General features: G+C 50.5%; 7 protein-coding genes across 7 annotated transcripts; 2 read left to right on the top strand and 5 right to left on the bottom strand.

Moving 5' to 3' along the window:
• Positions 1-2,202: 2,202 nt before the first annotated feature.
• PG994_014545 (uncharacterized protein) lies at positions 2,203-2,634 on the top strand (the record flags this gene model as incomplete). Its single annotated transcript, XM_066865954.1, has 1 exon — positions 2,203-2,634. The coding sequence occupies one exon, from the start codon at positions 2,203-2,205 to the stop codon at positions 2,632-2,634; it is 432 nt and encodes a 143-aa protein (XP_066709083.1).
• A 214-nt stretch (positions 2,635-2,848) lies between these two features.
• Positions 2,849-3,215, bottom strand: PG994_014544 (uncharacterized protein; the record flags this gene model as incomplete). Its single annotated transcript, XM_066865953.1, has 2 exons — positions 2,849-3,070; positions 3,165-3,215. 2 exons carry the CDS (start codon positions 3,213-3,215, stop codon positions 2,849-2,851), a joined length of 273 nt encoding a protein of 90 aa, XP_066709082.1.
• A 305-nt stretch (positions 3,216-3,520) lies between these two features.
• Positions 3,521-4,213, bottom strand: PG994_014543 (uncharacterized protein; the record flags this gene model as incomplete). Its single annotated transcript, XM_066865952.1, has 1 exon — positions 3,521-4,213. One exon carries the CDS (start codon positions 4,211-4,213, stop codon positions 3,521-3,523), a length of 693 nt encoding a protein of 230 aa, XP_066709081.1.
• A 2,216-nt stretch (positions 4,214-6,429) lies between these two features.
• Positions 6,430-7,322, top strand: PG994_014542 (uncharacterized protein; the record flags this gene model as incomplete). Its single annotated transcript, XM_066865951.1, has 3 exons — positions 6,430-6,443; positions 6,854-7,082; positions 7,158-7,322. The coding sequence occupies 3 exons, from the start codon at positions 6,430-6,432 to the stop codon at positions 7,320-7,322; spliced, it is 408 nt and encodes a 135-aa protein (XP_066709080.1).
• Positions 7,323-7,777: 455 nt separating this feature from the next.
• On the bottom strand, positions 7,778-8,086 carry PG994_014541 (uncharacterized protein; the record flags this gene model as incomplete). The annotated part of the gene is made up of 2 exons (XM_066865950.1): positions 7,778-7,969; positions 8,051-8,086. The coding sequence occupies 2 exons, from the start codon at positions 8,084-8,086 to the stop codon at positions 7,778-7,780; spliced, it is 228 nt and encodes a 75-aa protein (XP_066709079.1).
• A 942-nt stretch (positions 8,087-9,028) lies between these two features.
• Positions 9,029-9,745, bottom strand: PG994_014540 (uncharacterized protein; the record flags this gene model as incomplete). Its single annotated transcript, XM_066865949.1, has 1 exon — positions 9,029-9,745. The coding sequence occupies one exon, from the start codon at positions 9,743-9,745 to the stop codon at positions 9,029-9,031; it is 717 nt and encodes a 238-aa protein (XP_066709078.1).
• A 520-nt stretch (positions 9,746-10,265) lies between these two features.
• PG994_014539 (uncharacterized protein) lies at positions 10,266-10,823 on the bottom strand (the record flags this gene model as incomplete). Its single annotated transcript, XM_066865948.1, has 3 exons — positions 10,266-10,430; positions 10,531-10,705; positions 10,774-10,823. 3 exons carry the CDS (start codon positions 10,821-10,823, stop codon positions 10,266-10,268), a joined length of 390 nt encoding a protein of 129 aa, XP_066709077.1.
• Positions 10,824-12,497: the final 1,674 nt, after the last annotated feature.

Here is a 12,497-nt window from a genome sequence, read left to right as displayed (position 1 = left end):
TCGAAAAGTAATATAAACAAGAAAGCGGGCCGCCGGCGAACAGGACCAGGCAAGGTGCACTTGGGTAGCTATATACGAAAGACCCAAAGAAGCGGGCAGCGGCGATTGACTTTTTGTCTTGGAAGCTTGCCGGCATCCCCGGCATCGCAAGCTTCGGAAGGCTTGCAACGTCCTTCAGTCATCCTGGCGGATAGAGGCTATCACAGGTAATAGAGTAGGTTGGGTTACAGGGGCCATGCCAAATGTATGGCGCAGTGACAGGCAGGCCAAGGGGCCCAGACCAATTTTCTGAGACAACGTTGATTGCTGACGTATTTCTAGAACGCAGGGCGGGCGAGGGTCGGGGCTTTGTACGCCAAATCGTGGTGGCTGAGGAAAGAAGAATGCCAAAACCGAATCGGGATCGGAGGGCCGGGAATAGAGTTCGAGATCATGACCGAGAGAGGAAATTGTCGTGAGATTTGAGTAGGCGCTAAGGCAGGCTATTGTGTTGGGACTAGTTGGGAGGCCTGCATGTCTTGGGCACGGATGAGTGTCATTATCAGTGCGCGGGATAACTACCTAATGCTGCAAGCAATATGAGACAAGTTCACTCTAGTCGACATGTCTCTAGTACCGACCTTCGGTTTTCGATCACGAACGGCATGATTATAGTGAGGCTGGGCAACCTGCTAGATTCGATCTTACGAAACCCAAGCCTCCGGCTTTTTGTCTGCTAATCATTACAGACAGCTTAGTTTGGCTTACTCACCCACCCATATCGCCACAACTTTGAGTCGTCCCTGACAGTCGTCATGCTTCCCCAACGCAGTCCGCCATGCAGAGGAACATGCAGGGTTTTCTCGTGTCTCAAACCTTTGGCCCCGAAATAGAAGTGTTACTGCCTGTAACCACTGGGTTGGCACCCTCTAGGCCAATCTAAAACCGTGAAGAAGATGTCATCCTGCGGCAAAACAGAAAAAAGAAGGTGGCGATAAGATTTTGGTGGCTGATGCCGTAAGGCCCTGAGACAGGCAAACTCTGCCCTGTGAACCTTGGTCTCCTTCGCAAGCATGGTTGCAGGGGATGCACTGACGAACCCTGGGCCCCAGGAGAGGTTTGGGGGCAGATGACATGAGTGTTGAGAAGGCCCTATCTGTGGCGCAAACACAGAGACACCTGATTATGGACTGGGAGCACTGGTGAATGTGATCTTTGGCTACGTTACACGGCTGTGTTTCATTAGCCTCTCCTCACATTTCTGTTCTGACATCGCTACTAATCCGTCAAGAAGCCTGTAGTTTATACAGATAGGAATGGGACATGGCAGTAAAAGTTTAGAGAAGAATACCAGTCGAATGAACATGCTCGGACGGAACTGCTTGACGTATTAGTACTATTAGCTCGGCAATTGGGACGGAATCATGCCGACTTAGCATTGGGCCTACCTGCTTCGTTACTCACTACCTCTCCTATACAGGGAAAACAGTCACAGTGACCAAGTGAAATTCGTTGCATTCACCAATTCCATGAATACTTACTCTGGATATCATGATGTTAGGGCTGATTTGGCTGCCGAAATGAAATCTTCCGGCAGATTCTATAATAAGGCGTAAATCCACGGTTCTGCCGTAGACACATATCTGCAGTTTGAATTCATTAATTGCCTATTTGCAGAAGGTCCCTGTGACTCGTGAATAGTGCTTCTTAGTCTTCGTGATCAGGTATGGCTCAGGGCTTCCCCAGGACAGTCACTATTGTCTCTGTATTCTCCCTGCACTCCTGAGTTAAAACGGTATCCGTATACCACTATATAGCGTACAGGATCAGTGTGTTGATTGTATTCACCATTCTCTTAAACGTCTCAGTAGCCGTTACTTGTGCTTGCTGTCTGTGACGCCTACAACCATGCAGGGTTTGCAGAATGTTTTCACTGAGATACCATGCCACCGTGACTCAAGGCCAAAGTTTGATAGCACTCGGGCAGCGAATGCAACGGTAAGTCATCGGAGAGGTATCGCTGACAAGGTGAAAACAAGCACATAGTGGGGGCCATCGGCGACCCCTTTTAGGTATATAGGGGCGGAAATTTCTCAGCTCAGGTCCCAGACTTTCTTCTCCTCTTCAACACGACAACCGACCCAAGTCACCAAGAAACAAGGACACAGCTTCCGTCCCATCATCGAGCACCAAATACCCAACCTGCCTCACCTTCACCCCCCAATGTCTGCTTCCCGCGACGCCCAGGCCGAGTCCAACACCGGCGATGGCTCGGCTGCTGCCTCCTTTTCCACCCTCCCTGCCCATAACGTCATTCCAGGCGTAGTCGACCCTGAGACTGGCGAATTCATCTGCAAGGTGCCCTTGCCCGTCGGCGGGTTCTGCGAGGCAAAGCTCACGAATATGAGCCCCCATATCCGGAGCCACAAGCAAATGGCGCACTACGGCTTCAATAGAGACCGTCCCACCCAATGGAGAAGTCTGGCATCCAAATCCCGAGATGGAGGCATCAAGTGCGTCTTCTGCTCCTCCGTGTTTAGCACCGGCTCTTCCCTGGTCGAGCACCACCTTGACCACCCGGAAACGCACGATGATACAGAGGTCGAGGAGATCCTCACCTGTTATCCCGAGCTCCTTTACTGGCCCCTCAAGTAGGTGTTGTATGCATAGCAAGCTAACCTGGTCACCTTGGTGATTCCTAAGCGCCAGTAGGCCGAGGAGGAGGCCGAGGAGCAATTAATCGATAAGGACTCGTGCAATAGAATAGGCACACGGTGTAGAGTTGGTAGTAGCAGCTGGGCTTTATAGCTCATAGACATCTAGCAGACTAGCAAGCGAATACAGAACACCTGAGTGCCCAAAATGAGATTCAGTCGCCGAAGAGAGGCTTAGAGAAAAATGGGTCATATACTTTATAGCCGAGCCAGAAGGACACGAAGAGGACGAAGGTAATGGTGGTCTGATAGTGCACCTGGAGGCTGACGAAGACGATGACGTCCACCCCTATTGCGATGAAACCGGTCGCGAGGCAGCGATAGAAGGCAACGTCATCCTCCGCGAAGTGTCCAATTGCAGTCGCGCTCCAGATCAGCTGGGCAACGATGGCGAAAAACGTACTGACGCCAAACGCTTTCCCGATAAGCGTATCAGAACCAGGAATGGCGGCCAGCGAGCATCATGGCTACCACCACGATGTGCTTTCGTAAGGCGTCTCGCTGGTCCTCGGATTGGTCCATTGTGTGAATGTCAGAGAAGCGTTGGAATGGTGACAGGGGAGTCGAACCCCTTTAGTACAACCGTTGATGATTATTTCGAACGAGACTATCACTAGGTGGGAAAAACTCTTCTTCCTAGTAACACAGCTTCACATAATGCTTCCCAAGGTGACTCAAGGCATGTAAATCATTGAAAAGAAAGGGGAATACGAGGCAAGTGACAGACGAAGTACCATGATGTAGGCCAAGCCAGAGCCTATGCAATACGTACTCACAACATCAAATGAACCCAGTGCGATCCCAAGAGTCAATCTTCGGGAAAGGGTTCACCATCCAGCCACCGCGTCGAGTTCCGTTGGTCTAGAGTCCGCAGGCAGTTCTCTTGGATTTGGACTGATGTTCCCGTCGCTTGCGCCAGCCAACTCCGTGTACCGCGCTGAGCTGTCCATCTCTAATGCATAAGGAAGGTCTCCCGGCGCTTCCGAACCGGCGTTCCGATCAGCCTTTTCTCCTTCCCGTTGGCGACGTCTCCGGCGTCTTCCAAGCAGAAACGCTGCGGCGACAGATCCGATGAGTAAGAGGAACCCGAGAGAGACACCCACGGCAATGCCCATCTTCGCACTATTAGAGTCTAATCCACCATTGTCATTCCCGTCGGCAACGCTGGGCTGGCTGGTAGAGCTGGCGCTACTACGGAAGTCGGAGGAGGTTCTCGACGTACTGGTAACAATATTCCCCGCTGATGTTGCTTTAGTGGATGCCGTAGCCCCAGTTGTAACAGCTGGCCATGTTGGATCGTCCCCGGACCTTCTCACGATGACTCCATGGGCAAAGGCTGGCCCATCCGGCTTAAAAGTCGTGCTACTGATAAAATTTGGCGCTTGCCCGGATACGGTTGTCCATATAGCAACGGACAGGTAAGTATCGGAGGCAAAATTCGTAAAGCAGGCGTTGACTTCTTCGGGTATCCGGGGCTGACATGCAAAGCCACTAAACGAGCGGACGGGGTTAATAATCATTATTCAACTCCCGCATTGAAGCCATGAAATTCGCCTTCTTACCTGGGGCAACAAGTAGCGATAGTAGTCGCACTCTCATTTATACCGGCGCTACACGCATATTGATACCCATGGGGACAAACACCTGGGGAGTAATAAGGCCCGTCTATCGCATTATACCCGCTAGGGGAAACACTCGGAGGCATCCGGACCGATAACCCCATATTGCAGCCATATATGTTTGGTGCCTCGAGCCTGAAAGAACGAGTCACAATTCGTTATCGCCGGCGTGAAAGTCGTAGTAAGACTCCCAATGTTCGTTGTCGCTGTTTCCATGGTCACTTTGGCGCAAGAGAGTGTGGAACGGTGCGAAGAGGAGGGTTATTTTACAAAGGATGCCAGAGGCTGCATTGGGCTGAAGTTGCTCCTGAAAAGAACAGGGAAGAAACTATGTACTTTTCAGGATAAACAAGAAAGTCTGCTGTCTACTTTTTCAATCTCCTAGCCTCTTGTACGGAGAGGAGGGAGCTTAGGGGCTGCATCCGGTGCTAGCCATAGAATATGGTGCCTCGTAATTGAAGTTTAAACACTTATGTGAGATTGCTAAAAATCTGGCCTCTGCTTGATTCTCTTGCCGTATGTTACGGCCGAGCTCAGGCTTGAGTGCGGGGCAATTGTGTTAAGACGCTACTAATTATATGTTCGTCAGAGACACTGTGGCCGAATATCGTTGGCTTCGCACCAGCTATTGTCGTACTTGGGATCCTCGGCGGGAATTTCTCGTGCGTGGCTGGCCGGCGCATGGCATTGGGGCCAAGATGTTCTGAGCAGCCACCTGTGGCACCTTCTAAACACACCAGGGGACATGCACGTATTACGCAGTGGACGTGACGCGCAGCGGGCACAGTATTGTCGGCAGGGAAGTAGCCCTGAACAGGCGCCGATCAGTGTGTGATGTCCTGCGCCCTCAACGCATGGAGGTACGGACTTACTTTAGCTTCATTGACATGAATTGATATGCGTAGGGACTGGAAAGAGCCAATTCCACGCCTGCGAGCAGGAGATGGTCGACGTAATGTTGCAAGGCCTGGCGGTGTATCCCACCAAGCTGGATCCTCCCGGTGACTCGTACGTCGAAGCCCTTGCCGTATTGAACCAGTAACCGTTGATTATCGAGGTGCACAGGCAGCCTATTCGAAACCATCAGTGGGTGGAAGGAGCTAGCAAGTGATGGAACTGTGAGCACGTCACTAATGCGTGCCTGAATGTGTTTACCTGCACTTGTGTAGGTACTTCATGTTACCACCTGCATAATTTAGGCACCAGCTTTGGCTCTTTCCAGCTCGCAGTCAAGCAGGTACGCAACGGCCACCTTTTCTCGCCATCTTCTTGGATTCAAACCCCAAACAACATTTGATCCATTTCAACTGCACCACCCTGGGAACCGTAGATCCTAGGTGTCTGTATGCCAAAAACAAAGGCATACTGAGCATGGCTCTACTATTGCCAGGATGGAGTACGTACAGCTGAACGACAAGATCCACCTCGACTAGCTCCTGAGGCAGAAGGCAAGTCGGCTACATGTACACAACCACATTAACCCCACGGCGATCCACCACGAAGATGAAGACATCTCCCGCCTGCGAGCAGCCATGGCCGGTCGCGCCATCAAGATTGAGAAAAAAAAATTCAATATCGCTGTGGATCGAGCCAAATGGGCTCGCCGTGAACTATCAAACCCGGCCTTCTTCGACTTCCAGTACATCGTCTTGGTCCTAGCAAGGCTCATTCGATACTTTTTGTATCAAATGGACAAATTCATAGGTGTAATGCCTCGCCACCACCACCAGGAACTGTACCACCGTTCTGTCATTCACCCTACACACACACATGTCCCTTCGAACAATACCGATGACGACTCTGAGTCTAGTAGCGAGAGCGGCAGCAGAGCAGCGAGGATTAGTTTCTCTTCCACTTTTCTCTTCATTGTGCCGAGTTTCCATTCCTCTTTTTTTCCTTGGCCACCCTCAAAGAAACTATGAGTCTTCCCTTAGATTTTTGACAGCGTTGTAATATATTCTTATTTTGATGAGTATATAGTTACAGATCGATCGATTATTTTCTCGCCTGATTTTTTTTCTCTTCAACAACGACGTAAGTACCCGATGGTCTCTTCTTCGGGCTGCAACTGTGATGAGAAAATACTGACAATGTTTATTCAGCAGACAACAGACAAGATGGCCGAGACACCGTAAGTCTACTTCCTCTTTCCCTCACGATAGGATATACCAGTGCTAACTGTAGGATATAGCATCGACAAGACCTTCACCAGCTTCGTGACGCTGACCACCTAGCCCGGCGCCCCCTTCAAATCCGGTCCCCTCACCACCACCCCTCCCCTCCTCCCATGTCTCTGTTCAAACTGAGACAGTGACCAAAACGGTAACTTCAGAAATGGAGTGGCCTGAGGTCAATGCGGCTTTGTAGAACCCCTTGGGTGTTCTCGGAGTCGTACAGAATCTGGGAGTGACGGGGGTTTGGGGTGTTGTGACGCCGTTTGTGTTGGGGTGCGCAGCCGTCTGGTTGTACAGATGGTGGGTGCCGGTAAGAGAGTAGCTGCTGGTACGAACTTACAACGACCACACCGGCTCCGGCCACCAGCACCAGCACCACCGTCGCTCCGGCGCCCACCTCGATATGGACGCCCGTGGCCCCCGCCGGAAACAACGTGCTGGGCGTGGCCCTGTGGGCTCAATGGGGTGCCACCCTGCAGGCATGGCCGGTCTTGATTCCCTGGCTGTTCTTGGGCCTCTGGGGGGTTCTGACCCGGAACCTCCTACGCCATGATTGCTTCCGGGATTGGGTGGCAAGATGGCGCTTGTTCGACGAGGTAAGCTTAACTAATACCCTTCAGCTTTTTGTAATAGTAGCTAATACGGCGATATATAGGGAAGAGTTTGAAAAGGCCGACAAGGCAGCCAAGCGGGCCCTGGAGATCAAGGCCGCCAAGAAAGCTGCTGCCGCCGCCGGTGCCGCCGATGAGAATGCGTACGCGCCCCCGGCACCAGCAGCACCAGCATCGGCCGCCGCCCGAAGAGCTTCGTGGGCGACAGTTGGTGAGAAGGCATGACGTTCTGGGTTGATTGAGCGTGTGAGCGTTTGCTTGATGTGGATGCGCATCGTCTTTCCCGACACGACAAGTCTGGCCAGGAAGCATCGCGTCTGTGTCCTGCTAGAGCTTTTATGCTACAGTGAGATGCTGAGATAATTGCAAGAATGCCTAGTGCAAGCCTTTTAGGGCAAAGCTGCTGGAGACCCGGGAGTAGGAAGGGATCGTATAATTCGTGCGCCCGGATAACTGACTGGTTGTACTGTCGCTGTACTTCCCCCCAGGTCGTCAACTGTACATGACCTGGAAATCCGTGTCAGAGATAGTGCTTCGGTATCCTAATCGCCGTACAAGGTCAATGTAGCATAATTACCTGGCAAAAGATACTCTTTTTCTTTGGTTCTTGCATTCCGGGGATTCAGTTGAAACCTTCTCCTGGGCTCGACTCGGTTTCGGACATCCTAACAGTCTTGTGGCTATTCGTTCAAGACAAACTCGGCCATATAGACAAGTTCCGATAGGATACTTTCGTCATCCTCGCCATCGGTGTCATCGGTTTTCATCTTCATCTGGCATTCGCCATTGTCCGATAACTTCCCATTCTTCTTCCTCAGTGGTGGATTCACCGCCTTCGTTTTCCACGTAGGTAGAAGCTCATCTCGATTTGCCTGGTGTTTTGAACCTGCTGTTTTCCCCGGTCATTAGTGGACTGTAGACTTTCTGAGATACAAAGAGTAGGATCAACATACTGTATGGTGGACCTGGTCAAATGGGTTGACAGCCATTTGTAAATAAGCATACGATTTGGATTCATAGTCTTGAAGGCAGTATTGTGTGATTATGGTATTTGCTGTTTGTGCCTTGTGGGTTCGCCTGAGAGGGATATCTCTTGTCACAAGCTTTCCCCCTGCCCTGATACATTTCATGGACAAGCTCTCTGCGTGCGATGAGAAGCAGCAGGACAAGTTTATGGTAATAAAATTGGTAGCTCGCTGGTATTGGGTCTGAGGAGGTGAAGCTGAAATGACTCGTTTTGTGAGATTTTGAACGGAAACCGCTTGAAGTTGGAAGTAATTGCTAAGTACTTCGAACGTTGAGACATCTATACGTGCGGAACCAATGTAACAATCTGACGACTGTGATCATTGATAGCTACAAATGAGTCCATTGAAAGATAATTGGTGAATATGGCGATCAGGGAGATATACTGGGATTGCCATGATGCTAAGCCGGATCCGTAGTCTGGACTCGATTCTCTGTTGTCCGACGTGATCGATATTCGAATAGTATACAGAACAGATGACTGGAAATGGCCTGAACACTTCGGAAGAAACGAAGTGTGCCCGCTGGGATGGAATTGGATGTATTAAGGTTTTCGTCTTAGATGAAGAACACGATAGCCCATGGTGTTCGAGTAGGATTTGATGAAATAAAGTGACCCTGTAGGTGATTGGGAAGAAGAATGGTCCTCACAGCGGTCATGGCTGTACAGAATACGGATTGATTGAGCCCCATGAAGAAGATGCCCCTTGGAGAAGATGATGTTTGGTTCTCCAGTACAGTACTGAATACGATTTTGCAAGGTTGGTACTGGATGTGAGTGCGAAGGGAACAGCACTCGTTGTGATGATGGAGGGTTTGAAGAAGATGAAGACCCTTGAATCTTCGTGATGATGAAGGGGTTTGAAGAAGTTGATTTCCCCTGACTTTGGAGTGAAGGTATGTAATTAGATGTGGCTTTGGAAGAGTTCTTGCATGGCTCTGAGGATGCCTGAGACGAATATGTGCCCTGATGAGATGATGGTTTGATCGAAGAAGATGCCCCTTGACTCTTGACTGAAGTTATGCAGAAGTTGCAGATGTGGCTTTGCAAGAGTGCTCGAGTGATTCGGAACAGCCTCCGTGTAGCGTTGACTGTATTGTAGAAGTACCTTGCCGCCGTACGAAGACGCTTGAATGACTTGACAGGGAAAAAGAGCTGCCTGGCGAAGATAATTATGGTTCTTGCTCATGATGATGGAGGTTTGATTGGCTGAAGCGATGTGAAGAGGATGAAGAAGGTCTTGGCTGTCGGGTTCTGCGTCTATGAAGAGAGACGACAGAAGCAGAGACAGTTGGTCTTGGCCATGGAGATGAGGGATCTCGGCCTTGCCGATGACGCTGAATGAACAGATGACTGGCTGAAGTTGCTGAGCATGTGTATGTCCGTATGTTGTTTTCAATAGCGCTCGTGTGCCCCTTGATGTCTGTGTGATGGGTGATGGGCAGCCAAAGATGAGGTGGTTGGTCTTGGTTGTGAAGATGATGGTTTGGTAGCTGGCTTTGTGTGTATGTGTGTATGTCTGAGACTGCGGCTGCTGATGTGGGAAGATGAGCCGAGTCGATGGGTTTTTTGTTTTTCTCCTTTTTGGCTTGCTGGCTTGAGACTTGCCGGCTTGAGGCATGACGGATTCTTTTGATTTCCCTCCTCGGTGCTCGTGATGGCAGAAAGTGCTAAGTGTAAGTAATAGTTTCCAGAGTACTTCGAAACAAGAGGCCCCGCGGATCGTAGCAGCCGCCCAATTTTATTCCAGCCAGAGCTGGCAAAGGAGTTGCTTTGGCTTCGGCATGAGAAGAACGTCTGGGACGCCCTGCCTACTGAGTCCGAACAGGGTGCGAACCCCCCCTTTGCAAGGAGAGGCGCCCAACCCACAATCTCCAGTGGTCCGGGCCCCAGAAGACCCGAAGGCCTACCGAGGGGACGGTGCTACGCCCATTGCAGGCTTTTTTTCTTTTCCTCTAAGAAAAAATTAAAAAAACAACGCCGACCAGACCAAAACAACCGAAAAAAAAAAAAAACCGACCGTACCCTACCAAACCGCCCCCCTTCCTTGACCAACCGAAAACAAAAACGCCAGATATATCGTCGTTATCTTCCTCTTCTTCTTCTTCTTCTTCTATTCCTCCATCGAGGAGAGGGCGGGACTACAGCTGGCCCGTGGCCCAGGCGCGGGCCGCGTCCCGAGGTCGAGGGGACGGGAAACGGGCGTCGCGGAGGATGCGCAGCTGCGCGCGCGCGTCCTCCTTCTGCTGCCGCCGCTGCTTCTTGGCCTCCTTGCCGGCCTTCTTCTTGGCCTCGGCCAGGACCTTCTACATGCGAACACATCGTCAGTAGACTCCTTGGTGCACTGGATAGAATAAGGGAGAAACGAGAAAAGAAGAGAGGCTCAAAAGAGAAGGGTTAATATACCTCGTCGATGGTGTGCAGGGCGGCCGCGTACGACCGCACCCGCTCCGATCTCAGCAGACGGGAGCGCACCGCCACCCACCATCTATAAAGAACGGCGGCGACACAACGCTGCACAAACAGGGCCCACAAGCCCCAAAACCCGCCGGCCACGAAGCTCTGCACCCATCCCAGAGAACTATATATATACACAGTATCAGCATGGTCATCTCATCCTGGAAGAAAGGTACAGAAAGAAAGACTTACGTTTCCGCCATGTTGGCGTTGTTGCTGCTGCTGCTGTCCTGGAATAACATTGTCAGTACTTAGTCGCCTTAGCAGAAGCATTGCACGTATGGGGGTATCGATATTGAAAAAGAAAAGATCGAAAACAGAACAGATTTAATACTATACTACAATCAGCATATAAGCACACAGCCGCGGCGTCAAAACGTCTGGGGAAACTCACACAGCGCTGGGAGGGTTGAGGAAAAAAAGAAGAAAGAAAATCCCAACTGGGCCCAACGCGTCTTGATCTAGGTCGACTCACTCTCCACGATTTGCTAACTGTGGGGTCCGACGCGACGAGGTTCTAAGGTATCCATCTTCTACAACTACATACATGTACTCTGCTCTATCTAATTAGGTGCACGTTGCCGGCCATAATTGATTTCACATTGGCAGGGACTTGGCTAAGGTGTATCGTATGATCCTGTAGATTCTAAGCTATAGTTAATGAGCCTGATAAGGCAGATACGGCTCGTAGACCAGCACGTTGAGGTTTACAGCAGGCTGAAGGTTGGCTTGTGTATGTACCCTCATAGCCCACTGCACTTGTACACAGGAGCGTGCCAGCATGGCAAGTCCCAAATCCTTGCATATGTGACGCTGACTCCATCCAACAGTTGTGTTGAAGACATAGGCCTGCCGACAACTCCTCAGTTGTGTTGCCCCTGAATCCAGTACTTCACCGGTTCATGATGTATGAAACTGTTGGGGCAAAAGGCATACGGCTATTTCTGTTTTGCCAAATACATTCATTAAAAAAAAAAGAGTCAATGGGGGATATGTATTAACTGCTAAGGGCGAATGTGGAAACCAACCAAGGGTACGAAGATTTTCATGTTTTCACTCTTCGCTCAGGCTACGACATCATTGTGTGATGAACCCAACTTGGTGCATAATACCTTCTGTATGGATCTCGATGGCATAATGCATTGCGGAAGTAAGCTTCGATTAGTCCCTGCTCCGGTACGCTGCGCTGAACGAGTGCCATTGGCAAAATGTGATTTCATCCAGGGATAGTGTGCAGAGAAAGTCGCAAAACTCACAGTTTCCACAATTCTGAAGAGGCTGAAGAACAGCTACCAGGTGCACCAAAGCTCTCGCATTAGAGCCAGCCTTTTGCTACTGATAGCTCCTTTCTGGGAAGAGACACTGGCTCTTTGATTGTCTGGATGAATTGGCCTGCTGACTCGTAGTCGTCCGGTGTCTTTGCCTAACATCATCAAGGTCAATGGCAGAGACCAATAACCAGGCCGAGAAGCAGGGGAAGTAGGGAAGAAGGAGAGTTGGGCGAAAGGCAATTGCAGATGTCGATATATAACTCCAATGGTTGCAGTCATGTAAAGCTGGAAACGTGGTATGTAGAATATGAGATGCACCGTCTCCTACAACATCTCAACTGGTGTATCTACTTGCGCGTATCGCTTTGGTTGGTGCTGTTCGACCCACTGAGATATCAAATCAGTCACTTAACGCCTTCATAACACGCAGTTGTCGTAGTGCTGTGAGTGTTATAAGTTCAATCCAATCCAATGCACGCCTTCTTCTAGGCACTCGTACGCACACCAACAGTGGAAGCGTCGTCGGGGGTGGCCCGCACGTACAGCTGGGGATGCAGCACTCAGGAGTGTGGGGTGGGTGTTTAGAGCCAATGAGACTGCTGTGTGCATCCCGTCTTCAATGCTAAGGTTAACACCTACTTCCCT

Source organism: Apiospora phragmitis (genome assembly GCF_038363925.1).
Source record: "Apiospora phragmitis strain CBS 135458 chromosome Unknown utg000013l:1.0-2965645.0:1.0-2969333.0, whole genome shotgun sequence".
Classification (NCBI taxonomy): Eukaryota; Fungi; Ascomycota; class Sordariomycetes; order Amphisphaeriales; family Apiosporaceae; genus Apiospora; species Apiospora phragmitis.
The sequence above is the reverse complement of the archived record's forward strand: the minus strand, read 5'-3'. Positions and strand labels throughout refer to the sequence as shown.